Source organism: Bos grunniens, chromosome 11 (assembly GCF_055505025.1).
Source record: "Bos grunniens cultivar Pamir isolate PY7600 chromosome 11, Bosgru_T2T1.0, whole genome shotgun sequence".
NCBI lineage: Eukaryota > Metazoa > Chordata > Mammalia > Artiodactyla > Bovidae > Bos > Bos grunniens.
Window position 1 is genome coordinate 81,596,922 of NC_141175.1, and position 12,840 is coordinate 81,609,761.

The 12,840-nt window shown below is 37.1% G+C and overlaps 1 protein-coding gene across 8 annotated transcripts in view; it reads right to left on the reverse strand.

The window, feature by feature from the left end:
• Positions 1–12,840, reverse strand: part of PLEKHH2 (pleckstrin homology, MyTH4 and FERM domain containing H2) — a 106,958-nt gene that overhangs the window by 51,676 nt on the left and 42,442 nt on the right. For all 8 annotated transcript variants that reach the window (XR_015137045.1, XR_015137044.1, XR_015137046.1 and 5 more), the window contains 7 exons: positions 12,219–12,294; positions 10,806–10,900; positions 10,054–10,198; positions 7,149–7,285; positions 6,939–7,049; positions 6,692–6,778; positions 5,289–5,447 (listed from right to left, as the gene is read on the reverse strand). Coding sequence is in view for 5 of the 8 variants with exons in the window: in XM_086327205.1 (XP_086183331.1) it covers positions 5,289–5,447; positions 6,692–6,778; positions 6,939–7,049; positions 7,149–7,285; positions 10,054–10,198; positions 10,806–10,900; positions 12,219–12,294 (810 nt within the window). In the remaining 3 variants the exon portion in view is untranslated. The remainder of the gene's footprint in view (positions 1–5,288; positions 5,448–6,691; positions 6,779–6,938; positions 7,050–7,148; positions 7,286–10,053; positions 10,199–10,805; positions 10,901–12,218; positions 12,295–12,840) is intronic.

A 12,840-nucleotide genomic window follows, 5' to 3' on the forward strand; every position in this document is an offset into this window, starting at 1 on the left:
GTCCTGAGACGGTGTGTGCCCACGTATCCGAGACTGAGCGAGTAAGGGGAGACGTCACTGGGGGAGGGGCAGCATGTGGCGCTGGGAAGCACACGTGTTTTGCGGGCACCTTGTAATGACAACATATAAACAGAGAAGAATGGATTTTGCAGTGGGCAAGTCACAACAGCAGAAAGGGCCTGGGTTCTGAGGTCAAATGGACCAAGGTTTAGATCCCAGTTCTGCCAGATACTGGATAGATGATGCCCTCAGGCAACTGACTTGACCTCCCAACTTCTTTCCTTAATGTGGGATGACTGTACACCTCAGCGGGCTGTTGTATGACCAAAGGAGAAAATGTAAATAAAGGATACTAGTAGTTACTCAATAAACACTTCCTTCCTTGCTATGCATAAGGAAAAGTAAAACACATGTTTCATTTAAACCCACGAATGCAGCCAGTCTTTGGGCTTTCCAAAGCATGGTTTAAGCAAACAAATAACTCCACCATCTAACAGTCTGATGGATTTAGAATGTTGCTTGAGGAGAAACAACAACAACAAAAAATGTTTCATTTGGCAAGAAATGCTTCGGTTTAATTAAATTTAGAAACATGTACTTACAGAAAAATATACTGGAAGTTTTAAATAGTTTGTGTTATACAGTTTACTTTTTTCTTCTTTTAAACAAACTCCAGAAAGGAGTCTCACTAAAATTGAAGCATAATGCATCTGGCTATAAAGAGTATACTTCGGGAATGATTTATCTTTAAATAGAGCAATGTGTGCCTTTGAGGAACTACAAATTAACGAGGACCTCTGCCAAGTCACTGTAAAAGCTGTGTTTTAAAAACACAGTCTATCTTTTTAGGTAAAACTGATTATGTTAAGATTTCTCCCAACTTTGACTTATTCTGAAAAAAAAAATCATAATAAATTACACTAGAAGAATTTGCACAAAGATTTAAAGACAATTTCAAACTTCAAGGCTTTGGTGAACCAAAAAGCTGAAAGAATAACGTTTTTTTTTTTACCTTGCATCCATAACAAAGGTATTTGTATCGGTTCTCTCTGAAACTTTGATGACAAATAGTGTATTGTATCCTGATTGGCCTTTGTCATCACACAAAACACAAGCTCCCATGGTCTTCTCTCCTCTACTATATTTTCATGCCTGTAACCTTCTCCCCTACAAATCTGTTACCTGTCTCGCTGACTTCATCATCCAGGGGAAACTCTTATGATAATAGCTAACATTTTGGGTGTCTTTATGATGTGCCAGGCACTGTTCTAAAGCACTTTACACACTTAAATAATTTAATCTTCCCAGTACCCTGTGAGATTGGCACTAATATCATTCCCACTTTACAGAAAAGGACACTAAGGCACAGAGGTGCTAAGTAATCTATTCAAGGTCCCACAACGCAGCAAGTTTCAGAGCCAGGATGTGCACTGGTGTGCAGTCTGGCTCCTGAACCCTTGCCCGAGGCTCTATGCCGCACTACCTCCCTACAATCTTAACTCACAGGACTTTGTTCTTTTCCTTTCGAAAAACCTTTGCTGTCCCTCCATTTTTTGCTACTCATCCCCTTGGCCACACCTTGGTCCTTTTTCCTTCATTGGGAATGGCTCCCCTTCTGAAATTTACATTCTACTTCCTGACCTCAACCAGGCTCCCTCTCTCCTTACTCATGCCACTCTTTCCTTTGACCTCAGTGCCTCTCCTGACACCATGTTCCCTCCCAGCTCCATTCTTTCTCATGTGCCAGGAAGCAGGGACAGTCCTCCAAATTCAGCACTGCTCTTACTCATCTCCCCACTACCCCTGAACACACCACAGTGCACTTTCTGCATCTGACACTGCAGATCACTCCCTCCCTGTTGAACACTCCACTCCTGGCCTCCATGACTTACTTTGCAGGGTCTCTTCATATATCTCCTTTACGTGTTCTCAAATTTGGGAAACCTAGTGTCCTATTAACAATCCCCTGCTCTTCTCACTCTACACATTTTCCTGGATGATTTCTTTCACTGTACTGGAGTCAACCATCACATCCACAATGATAATTCCCCAAATCCTTCCTTCCAACCAAGCCTTCTCCTCTGATGGAGATTGTGTTGCCACGGCCTGCTGGACTTCTTAATTTAGGTGTCTTCACAAGCTGTAAAACTGATAAGTCCCAAAAGAAGCTTTTGATCATCCTAAACAGCTCCTCTTTTCTGAGGTCTCTATCATCTGGCACCATCTTTCACCCAGCTATCCTTATCTCTCCCACTTCCTAGTTGCTGGCTTCAGTCTGAAGAGTTTTACCTCCTAACATTATTTAGATTCACCCTCCGGTCTCTCTCCCAATGACCAGTTCAGAGTCTCATCCTCTTCAGGAAAACCACCTCCACTTACTGTTCTTAGAAACTCCAGCCTGCTTCCCACAAATTCATCTTCCTCTCAGCAGAGCAATCTGTTAACAACTTGAATATAGCCATGCCCCTGTTACAAACCCTGAGGGATTCCACATCACCTTTAGGATGAAGACCGAAGTCCTTAACAAGACCAAAAAAGTCCTCCACGATCGGGACCTCCAACTCTTTCTTCAGAGGACTTGCTCTTTCCTTAGGTGACCACGCTTTGAGACACTGTCTTTTGTCCACACTGTCTTCCAGCCCGGAATACCTTCCTTTGCCCATTTCCAAAATTAAATCCTACTTCTCCTTGGAGACTCATTGCAGGCAAACCTTCTGTGGGAAGTTGTTCCTGACCCCACAGTCTAAATTATTCGGCTTTTCTGTGCACCTTATGATGCATGTCAATAATAGCACTTTATGTATTAATATATAATTATAAATATGCATATGTTCTTTTCTTTCCCACTAGATATGAGGCTCTCTGGGGATGGGGCAGCAGTCTACTCATCTAAATACCTCAGCTCCTTGCTTGACATGGGGTAACTGTTCAATACATGTTTTTAAAATAAGGGAACTTCTATATAGGAAATGTTCTTCCAAAGCATTAAAAGTTGCAAGACTGACTATCCAGAATCAAATTAGTCAAGTTCTTAATATCTGCCTACATATTTCTGTACTTAATAATAACAGTGTGACAACTTGAAAATGTCTCCTCCCCTCCAAAATATTCAAACACTGCTCTGCTGTATCTGGGATTGTAGCCTGAATGTGAGCTCAGAACAAGTCACTCGGAAAGAGTTTTTCTCATATAAGGCTTTGCAGGTGAAAATATGGGGGTGGACAACCCTTCACAAATGGTAGGAAGGAAATCTAATGAGCATCCTGTCTATAAATCCTAGTGGTTTAGTCATCTGATAATCACAGCAACTTGCACTCACTTAAAATGCAGTTGTAAAATGGGAAGCAGGGAACAGTAGAAATGTAACAGGAGTGAAAATTGACAAGGCATGCCGATAATTAAAAATAAGCAAAAAAAATCAAAAACACTGAATGTGAAAGAAATTATAAACCCTTAGCCATGAGATCATATTAAAGCCTAAGGATTTGATATACACAGTCCTTGAAACAGTAGGACAATTAGTTATTATGAACTGGAATAAGAATGTGATTTAAAGTGGCACTGGGTTCATTGGAAAACATATATTAGCACAATACCAGGGAGTTCTCAAGCCCATGAGTAAAAGAAAAAACATTTTCATGGTGATAGAATGATCCGGAAAAACACACAGTGCATCTCTTTGTTGAATGCATTGGTGAAATTTTTCTCTTACTTTTAGAATGGTTGGTCGGTCTTCGTAAATATTACTGAAGAGCACCCACCCATATTCCCACATTAATATTAAGTATAAATTACAGGGTGGTATAGCTCACCATAGTTAAATTTCTAACCTTTTACATAAATAAAGCACATGGAGTAATGCATGATGATGCAAAGATTACTTTCGTGTGCAGTATTTTATGTGTAAATATTTTATTGTATTGTTAAATTTTTTTAAATAATATTTATCTTAGCATAAATCAATATTTACTCATTCTAAAAAAGTTAGAAAATAATTCACCTATGTATGTTTGAGGTTGACAGACTTGTAAAACCTTTTAAAAAAGAAAGCCAGACTTTATATTATAAAGTTAGAAAACAGAAATAAGCAAAAATGAAGTAAAAACCACACAGAGATATCCAGTATACCTTAATATATTTCCTAGTCAGACATTTTTCTACAAATGTTTACCAAAAGTGGGATAACTATGTAATACTCTACACTTATTTTATCACCTAACAACACATCATAATCTATTTCTAAAACATTAAACATTCTTTTGCACATTGAAAATGACTGCACAGTAAAGCGTTACCTGATTATATAAATATTTAAAACTATTCCCTACTCTATATCTAAGATGATCTCAGTTTTTCTGTATTATAAACCATGGAGTACAAGTAATATTTCTGCAGCAATGGAAAGTTCTATATCTTGAAAGAGTGACAGTAAATATCTACCAAAACTGATCCAATCTTGTACTTAAAACCTGCATTTCAATGCATGTTAATTATTACCTCTCTCTTTTTTTTAATCAGAAAGAGGATGCTGTGATGGACATTTTCATACTTAAATGTTTTGCAAATTAAGATAATTTCCTAAGCATAAATTTCTTAGACTGAAACTGCTGGATCAAAGTCTAAATATATATCTTCTTAAAACATGTAATATTTATTCATTTATTTGTTCATTCAAAAATATTTACTGAGTAAAACACTTTGGCCAAGACATTGCCAAACTGCCTTCTAAGCAAACTCAGTAGCAAATTTCTTAATTTGTGTCAATACTGTATTTCATACTTTTAAAAAAGGTCTTCCCATGATCAGATTTTTAAAAAGATTCATTACTTCTTGCTTTTTAAGAAAAGTATTAATGACAGTAGAACATTTTCTTATATGTGGATTGATCATGTGTATTTCTATCTCTACCTCTCTCTCACTGTGTCCTTTGTTCCTTCCCCTCACTGGTATTTACCCTTTACTTCCTGATTAGAAAAAGCTTGTATTTAAGTTTCAAATACATTTTCAAAGCTTCTCATTGGTCTTTTAAAAATTCTGCTTAGAAAAGTTCTGATAGTAAGAACATTTACATTTTTATGCAAAATAGTCAAATTTGTCATGTTTCATCTTTATGGCTTTTGTCTTTGATATCATACTTAAAACACTTTTTCCCACTGCATAACAACATAAATTATATTTATATATATATATATACACACACACATATATTCTGTGATGCCCACTTTTCATGATTGCAGGGCTAATTCTGTCACTGCCTGGGACACTGCTACTGTATATAGAGTTCCCACCTTGGTGAGCAATCCCTTCACCGTTGGTTTGCCCTCAGGTTGCAGGAAAAGGGGGTTGGCAGCTTGTACTCGAAGAACGTTTTGTAACACTTTAATCCATTCCTCCAATATATTGGGGGAATCTGCGGTCAGATAGTATGTGTGTTTTTCAGTGGTCAACTAGAACGGGATGAGAAAGAGATAGAAAAGGAAACTGCAGATTTTAGAATAATTATCATTTCCTTGTCCATTCTTCAAATATCACTACCTAATATGGAAACAAATATGCTGCAACTTGAATCCTAGGTTCCAAATAAATGAGTCTATAAATCATGTAGCATATTTTAACCACTTTGTGAGAGGGACAATTAACTTTTTGTGGTAATAATTTTTTCACTTCCATTTACTTTAAAACTCTTTAGAGTATTATGCTTTGGGGTCATGATTTTTTAATCTTGTTTTCTCATTAGATTTTCCTTTTCTCCCCTAAATGTGCTACGGGTTCCTAGTTGTTGAAATGAGGAACAGAATAATTGCAGAGTTTCAGAAGCCTACAAATGATTCTTTTTTAAAATAGATGTTTATTTTTTTAATTTATTTTTTAATTGGAGGAAAACTGCTTCAATGTTGTGCTGGTTTCTGCCGTACAACAATGCAAATCAGCCATAAACATACTGATTCTCCTTTGTACATTTTGGGGCAGTCCTCAGGTATTAGCCACTGAAAACAATGAAAACGTATTTTTCTAATAAAATGTTGTATTTCACCCTCCAAAAGAGGAAGATAAGAAAATAACAATTATGGAAGGCATTTCCGATATAAGTCATTTGAATTTTAAGTCACCTATCCAAACTATTTCAATAGCTTGTTTTGTTTTTAAAACTCGGCAGAGGTTTCCAGCAAGACTGGCATTATGTGTGTGTGAAATGGTCAGCAGCCCCCTCTGTGGTGTGACTTCGTGGGAACTAGGACAGCCCCTCTGCTCCCTAATATCCTTCCCACTTAGGCATTAGAGCATCTGAAGTTCACAGAACTGACATTTTCTGGTTCTGTATTAAATTGCAAACACTTCTGAATTCAATAGTACACTAAAATCTGGGTATCTTATTGGGAAATCATTTATCAAATAACCTTCCGCTAAAATAGCTTGACAGCTTGAGAACTGAGAATGGCTGGGAGGGTTAGGAGTGGGGAACAAACAGTGTAAGGGATCAAGGGCAAAGGAAATACAGTGGAGACTTACTTAATATAAACTTAGGTTATAACATAGTTTTAACTAAGAAGTCCCAGGGTTTCACAAATTTTAGGGGCATCAAACTGATCACCAAATGGAATAAAAAAATACTGAAAACCCAGTCTTCATTCTATTAGCTTACATAATTGACAACTGAGTTTTACATGATATAAAAAAGAAAAAAAAATACCTGAACTGTTTGCTTGTTATCCCCTCTTAAAATGCTACAGGATGCACTAAGTTCAATATGGCCTTGTGGTTTTCTGATTACATCGCTCTGTATGAAGGGAAGAAAACCAATGCAAAGTGATTATCTGTAATAGTCATAATAAGAAATGATTTGTCTCATTAATTGCATTACATGGAAGAAAATCAGCCAGGTGTCTGATTTATAGATTGAGGAATTCAGTTCTAAATAACAAGCAATTTCCACTCACCGGAGATTTGTAGTAAAGTAATTCACCACCTTTAAGAACAAACCATCTCCGCTTCCAAGTCTTGACTTTACCACTCATTTTTAATAAGTAGCCAGATTTTTCCAGTGGTTCCTAATTAAAGAGATTTAAAAAAATATTTAAGTTCCCTTTGGAGACTCTAACAGATTCATTAATTAAAAAAAAACACAAAAACCCTGATTCAGTGTTTACATTTTTCCCATTATCACTGGAAGATGAGCAAGTTTTCAGAAGCTTCTGCTCTGGCTGTGAGTACTCCAAGTCTGTGGAGTAAGCATCTGGGGGAATAGCATAATCGCTTTCAGAAGCCACAGAAGACAGAGACACACCTAGGTGAAAAGAAATAAATCAAGTCAATATTTAGTAATTGGATGGTCCAAATGCTGGTTGTCAGTTTTCCTAAGAAATACATCCATATCCCAAATCATCACCCTTCCTAGACTAGATGTATTCCATGCCTTTGACCATGAAGTACCTTTAAGGCAGAAAACAGAACTAAAACGTTAAGACTATCATGCAAATCTCCAAGGAAGTCAAAGAAACTAAATAATATTTTGGTACGATTGTAAGTATAGCTATTTTCACATATATAAAATGTATGTAATAGTCTAGTAATATTTATTAAGAATTAAAAAGATGTGTATTTACATATTGACACGTAGGCAAATCACTGAGTTGGGAAGATCCTCTGGAGGAGGAAATGGCAACCCACTCCAGTATTCTTGCCTGAAAAATCCCATGGACAGAGGAGCCTGGCGGGCTACAGTCCATGGGATCGCAGAGTCGGACGTGACTGAGGCACCTGAGCACGCAGAGCACATGCATATGTAGACAAACAAATGTTGAACCTTAATTTTTCAAGATTTGCATGATCATACTTTAATACACTTAATTTTTGTAATCATTTTAAAGTAACATCACATTAAAAGAACACAGGAGTCCAATACTACTAGTGTATAGATTTCGAAAATCTTCCATAAAAGAGAAGCAATAAAAAAGATATAAACAGACTATTTCATTTGACAGCAGCTATAATGCAAAATTCAAAGGAACATTTTTCGCAATCATTCACTTGCCATCTTAGAAAACAACTTGCAAGTTGCAAGTCACACTGGAAAGTCACTACAATTGGAGATTTTGAAAATATTAAATAAAATCAAGAACTTAAGTCATTATTCATTATAGTATCTGGCAATTTTTAAAGTGTCTATTAACATTTAAGGGCCATGTTAGGATAATTTCACTATATTATTCTTCTAATTTATTTGACTAAGCCAAGTAATGGATGTGATAATAGTAGTATCTTTATTTTTCAAAGAATAACAGAAATTTCAATCTACCAAGGACCTCAGAGATCATTCTGATTCAGGCCCTCATTCTCTAAGGAGACTAAGGTCCACAGATTAAAGGATTTGTCCAAAGTCAAACAGCCAGGCAGAGGCAATGTTGGAGTGCAAATCTCAGGCTCTTAGCCTCAAGATAGGGACAGAGCAGAGAACAAAGCAAACAAATTTCTGTCCTCACGGAACACAGATTCTAGTTAGGGGAGACAGACAAAAAACAGAGAGCAAATGCTATGGAAAAATAAACCACGGAGCCAACTAAGGGAAATAAAAAGTGCTAGAAGTTGGAGAAGAGTAAAGGACTGTATTGGAATAGCGTGGTCAGGGTAGAGATCATGGAGAAGGCACTGTCTGAGTCAAGCACTGAAGGAGAAAAGGAACCAGCCGTAATGACATCTGGGGGAAGAATACCAGGTAGAGCAAACACTCAGTGCATAGGTCCTGAAACCAAAGCATACCTGGTATGTTCCAGGAATAGCAAAAGGGTCTGGGTGGCCAGAGCTGAGTAAGAGAGGAGAAAGGAGGAGATGAGGTCAAAGACGTCAAAGAATCATGTAATACCTTATAGTCAGTATAAGGAATCTCTGCAGTGTTTTGAGCAAAAGTGTGCTATAACCTGATTCCAGCTGTCAAGGGGGCAAGGTAGTAGCAAAGAGACCAGTGGAAGCCAACATATTAAATCTATGAGAGATGAACAGCTCCTGTTGAAGCTGAGGGGCTTGGGAGTACATAGGGGTTCCATGGAACAGTTTGAAAACCAACATGCTATGCCACATTAAAGGCTTTTGTAAAATACAGATATCATTTAATATGACTGACTCTCTATAGAACCTGTATCTATGCCAAACATTTCTTCAAAATCCACAAAAATTGTAGACCTGCCCAAAGTAAGTTTTCTTAATATCAGGTTTTTTAGGTGTATTCTCCACATTTTTTGGCTCAGAGGTTAAAGCATCTGCCTGCAATGCAGGAGATCTGGGTTCAATGCCTGGGTTGGGAAGATCCCCTGGAGATGGAAATGGCAACCCACTCCAGTATTCTTGCCTGGAAAATCTCATGGACAGAGGAGCCTGGTGGGCTACAGTTCACGGGATTGCAAAGAGTCGGACATGACTGAGCGACTTCACTTTCCATATTTTTAGGTGTATTCTCTGCCATTAAGCAGTGTAATGAATTTAGATAAAATAAGTCCATCCGTACTATAAATTATTCAAAATCAAAAAGTAACTATAAAAGAGAAACCTCATTTAAGCCAAGTATTTCACTTTATTCCTATAACGAAGTGATCTCTCTTTTACAGATAAGCTTTAAAAAAAATAGATTATCTTGTCTGCAATCACAAAGAAAATTCAGAAGAGGATTAGGACTAAAATATGTGTCTTAGTCCTCGGTGAATATTCTTTTCACTATGAGGCTTCCTGGTGGTGCTAGTGGTGAAAAAAAAAAAAACCTACCTGCCAATTGCAAGAGGTGTTAGAGATGCAGGTTCCACCCCTGGGTCGGGAAGATCCCATGGAGGAGGGCATGGCAACCCACTCCAGTATTCTTGCCTGGAGAATCCCAGGAACAGAGGAGCCTGGCAGGCTACAGTCCATAGGGTTGTAAACAGTCGGACATGACTGAAGTGACTTAGCATGTATGAGTGGAAAGCAGTACTTTGAGATTTTTTTTTAAGTCCTATTGTAGAGATAAAATTCCCACTAAACATCCTGAACTATTTGGAGCGGTCTTATGTGTGTGCAACCTTCCCTTACCTCGCTTCAGGGCTCTGGGGCTGCCTGGCCCACTCCGACTGCGAGAGTCTGACTCCGAGGTCCGGGAGCTGGATCTTGAACTGTCTTCTTCTTCTGACCCAGAGGAGTCATCCAGGAACGGGCTACTGCTTATCTGGGTCGCCTTCTAAAGAGAAACAAAATAGCCTCCCTGTGTGTCCATCTCTAAAGTTATCTCTCTCTTTAGGTACAGAATTTTACCAGAAGTTAAGGAATAAGCTTTTTTTAAGAAATAGAAGAAAGCATCTTGCTATTATCAAAGTCATTTGTTAAATTCCAAATTCCAATCAGCAAGGCATTTGTAAATGATAAAAGATTCCTAAGACCATACGGCTGTTCATATCTGATGCATTTTCTTCTGATGATACTTATTTTAATCAGGCACTTCACGCAAGGGAGGGGAACCCCAGCAGTGATTTGAAGAGCTTTCTAAATTGGTTGTTTTCTTTACACCATTAACACTATTTCCTTTAAACAACAGTTATGGATGGGGTAGAGGCTCACATGCAGCGTAACAAAAACGGAGCATGTCAGACCTCTATTACTCTGATTGAAATAAATATCTTCTCGAGATTTTTCCATTTCTTCTCTTTTAATAATGTGTTAGTGTGAACTTCTAAAACACCCTATAAAGGGAGTTTATGTAAAATGTCAAGAATGGAATTTGGAGCTTGAATAAACAGTTTTTTTGATCCAGCACGAAGAGACCCACGTGTTTAACAATAATGAGTTACCCCCTTCAAAGTTGTATACACTGGGGTTGTCATGTTCTTGTATATCAGAGATGTATAAAGTCCTGATGTGGTGTAGGAAAGCACTGCAACAGAATCTGAAACAGAAAACAATATGATTTTTTAAAAAAACAGATCTAACTAGCACTTAGGTCTATTTCTTATGAATGTGAATTAACAAAATTTCTAATTAAAGAGACACTGGATGAACACATGATATTCATTATACAGTCTACTTTAAGAACGATGGCATCCACAGTTTAAATTATACACTCTCTTACATGGTTCATTACATACCCAAGTGTGCTAGCTCCCCAACTAGCCGATAACCTCTTTGAAAGTGAGGATCTTAGCTTTTGTTTCTTTGGTATCTCCATTCAGCTCAGGCTAGGCGGAAAGGAGTACAGATACCTATTGACTGATTCAGTGAGCAGTACCCGTGAAGATATTCTCTGATTATTCAGAGCCCTATTGGTGACCCAGTGTTAAAATATCATCACTTTTAATCCTTTAGCAGGTGAACCTCAAATTGAAAGGTTAGAATATATTTCCTGGGTGGCAAAAACCGATGATAGATAGCCGAAAAGGAATAGAACATTAATGGTTACCTCTAAGATACAGATTACAGATAGGAAAGGAGGGGGCCAGTAGAAGGAACTACAGAAAAATGTCTCTTTTTATTTCAGACAGTTCTTTGTGGTTTGGTTTTATTTTTCATAATGAGCATGTATTTCTTCTATAATAAATTTTTGAAGAAAGAAAGAAAGGAGGAATGTGTTTTAAACTCTGGAAAAAGAAGACATAGAGATCAATATTTTTACAATTTAAACAGCTGAAATTCCAGTGTCCAGGCTTTAGCTTCTTTGGGGTAAAATCATGAGATACTCGCTACATGAGAGTTGAACATCAATGTGCCCCTATACTAACATGAATTTCAATTTTAAAATATATATCAGCAACTTCAGAAAGCATTTTCTGAAAGTTGGCAGAACTGTATTTATTCAAATGACTTTAGACATTTAGGAAATTCTTGGCTAGTGAAATGGCAATATAAAATCACTTATTCTTTAAAAAAATGTTTTTATTACAGTAAAAAACACATAAGATAATATTTACCATCTTAACCACCTTTGAGTTCAGTTAGTGTTAAGCATATTCACACTGTTGTCAATCAGATCTCCAAAACATTTGTATCTTGAAAATCTGAAACTCTATACCCATTAAGCAACTGCTCCCCTTCCCCAATACTTCGTAACCCCTAGGAACCACAACTCTGCTTTCTGATTCTATGAATTTGACTACTTTGGATACCTCACATAAGTGGACTCATACAGTGTGTGTCTTTTGTGACTGCTTATTTCAATTAGCACAAAGTGCTCAAGGTTCATTCATGATGCAGCATACAAAAACACTTACTTTTATGAACATTCTCCATATTGAAGGCCTCAGACATTCGAATGCCTGATTTGGCTACAGCATAAATTCTGCTTTCCTAATGTAAAAGAGAGATTTAAGCTGGATATTTGAAGCAAAGAAGCAATTACTTTCAATACATATGTTTTTCATTTGTTCTTCATTTAACAGTCACCAGAGTGCAGCATTATTATAAAGTTGTCACCAGTGCCAACTAAAATATGCCACTGTGAACAGCACTGCAGAATTTTTTTCCATCCATTAGTCACTCCATTATCTTTGTTCCCAAATTTTTGCTTAGTATTTTAAATTATTTTGAAGAGACAGGAAAAAAGTAAAAGGAAGCTTGTTCACAACCCCCGACTATTCATAAACACCACCATTAATATGCCATCATTTCAGAACATGGTTCAAGAAAAAGAAGAAAACCTTGAATGGCCGTAACATAAAGCCAGAAACCATTTATTATCTTTCAATACACACAAATATTATCTTTAACAATATACCATTCTAGAATACGGTTAAAGAAAAAGAGAAAGCCAAAACTTGAAGTCAGAAAGCACATACAAAGTAGCATTAAGTTCTATCACCTTCATATTACAATGAAGTTGAAGAAACACCTGAA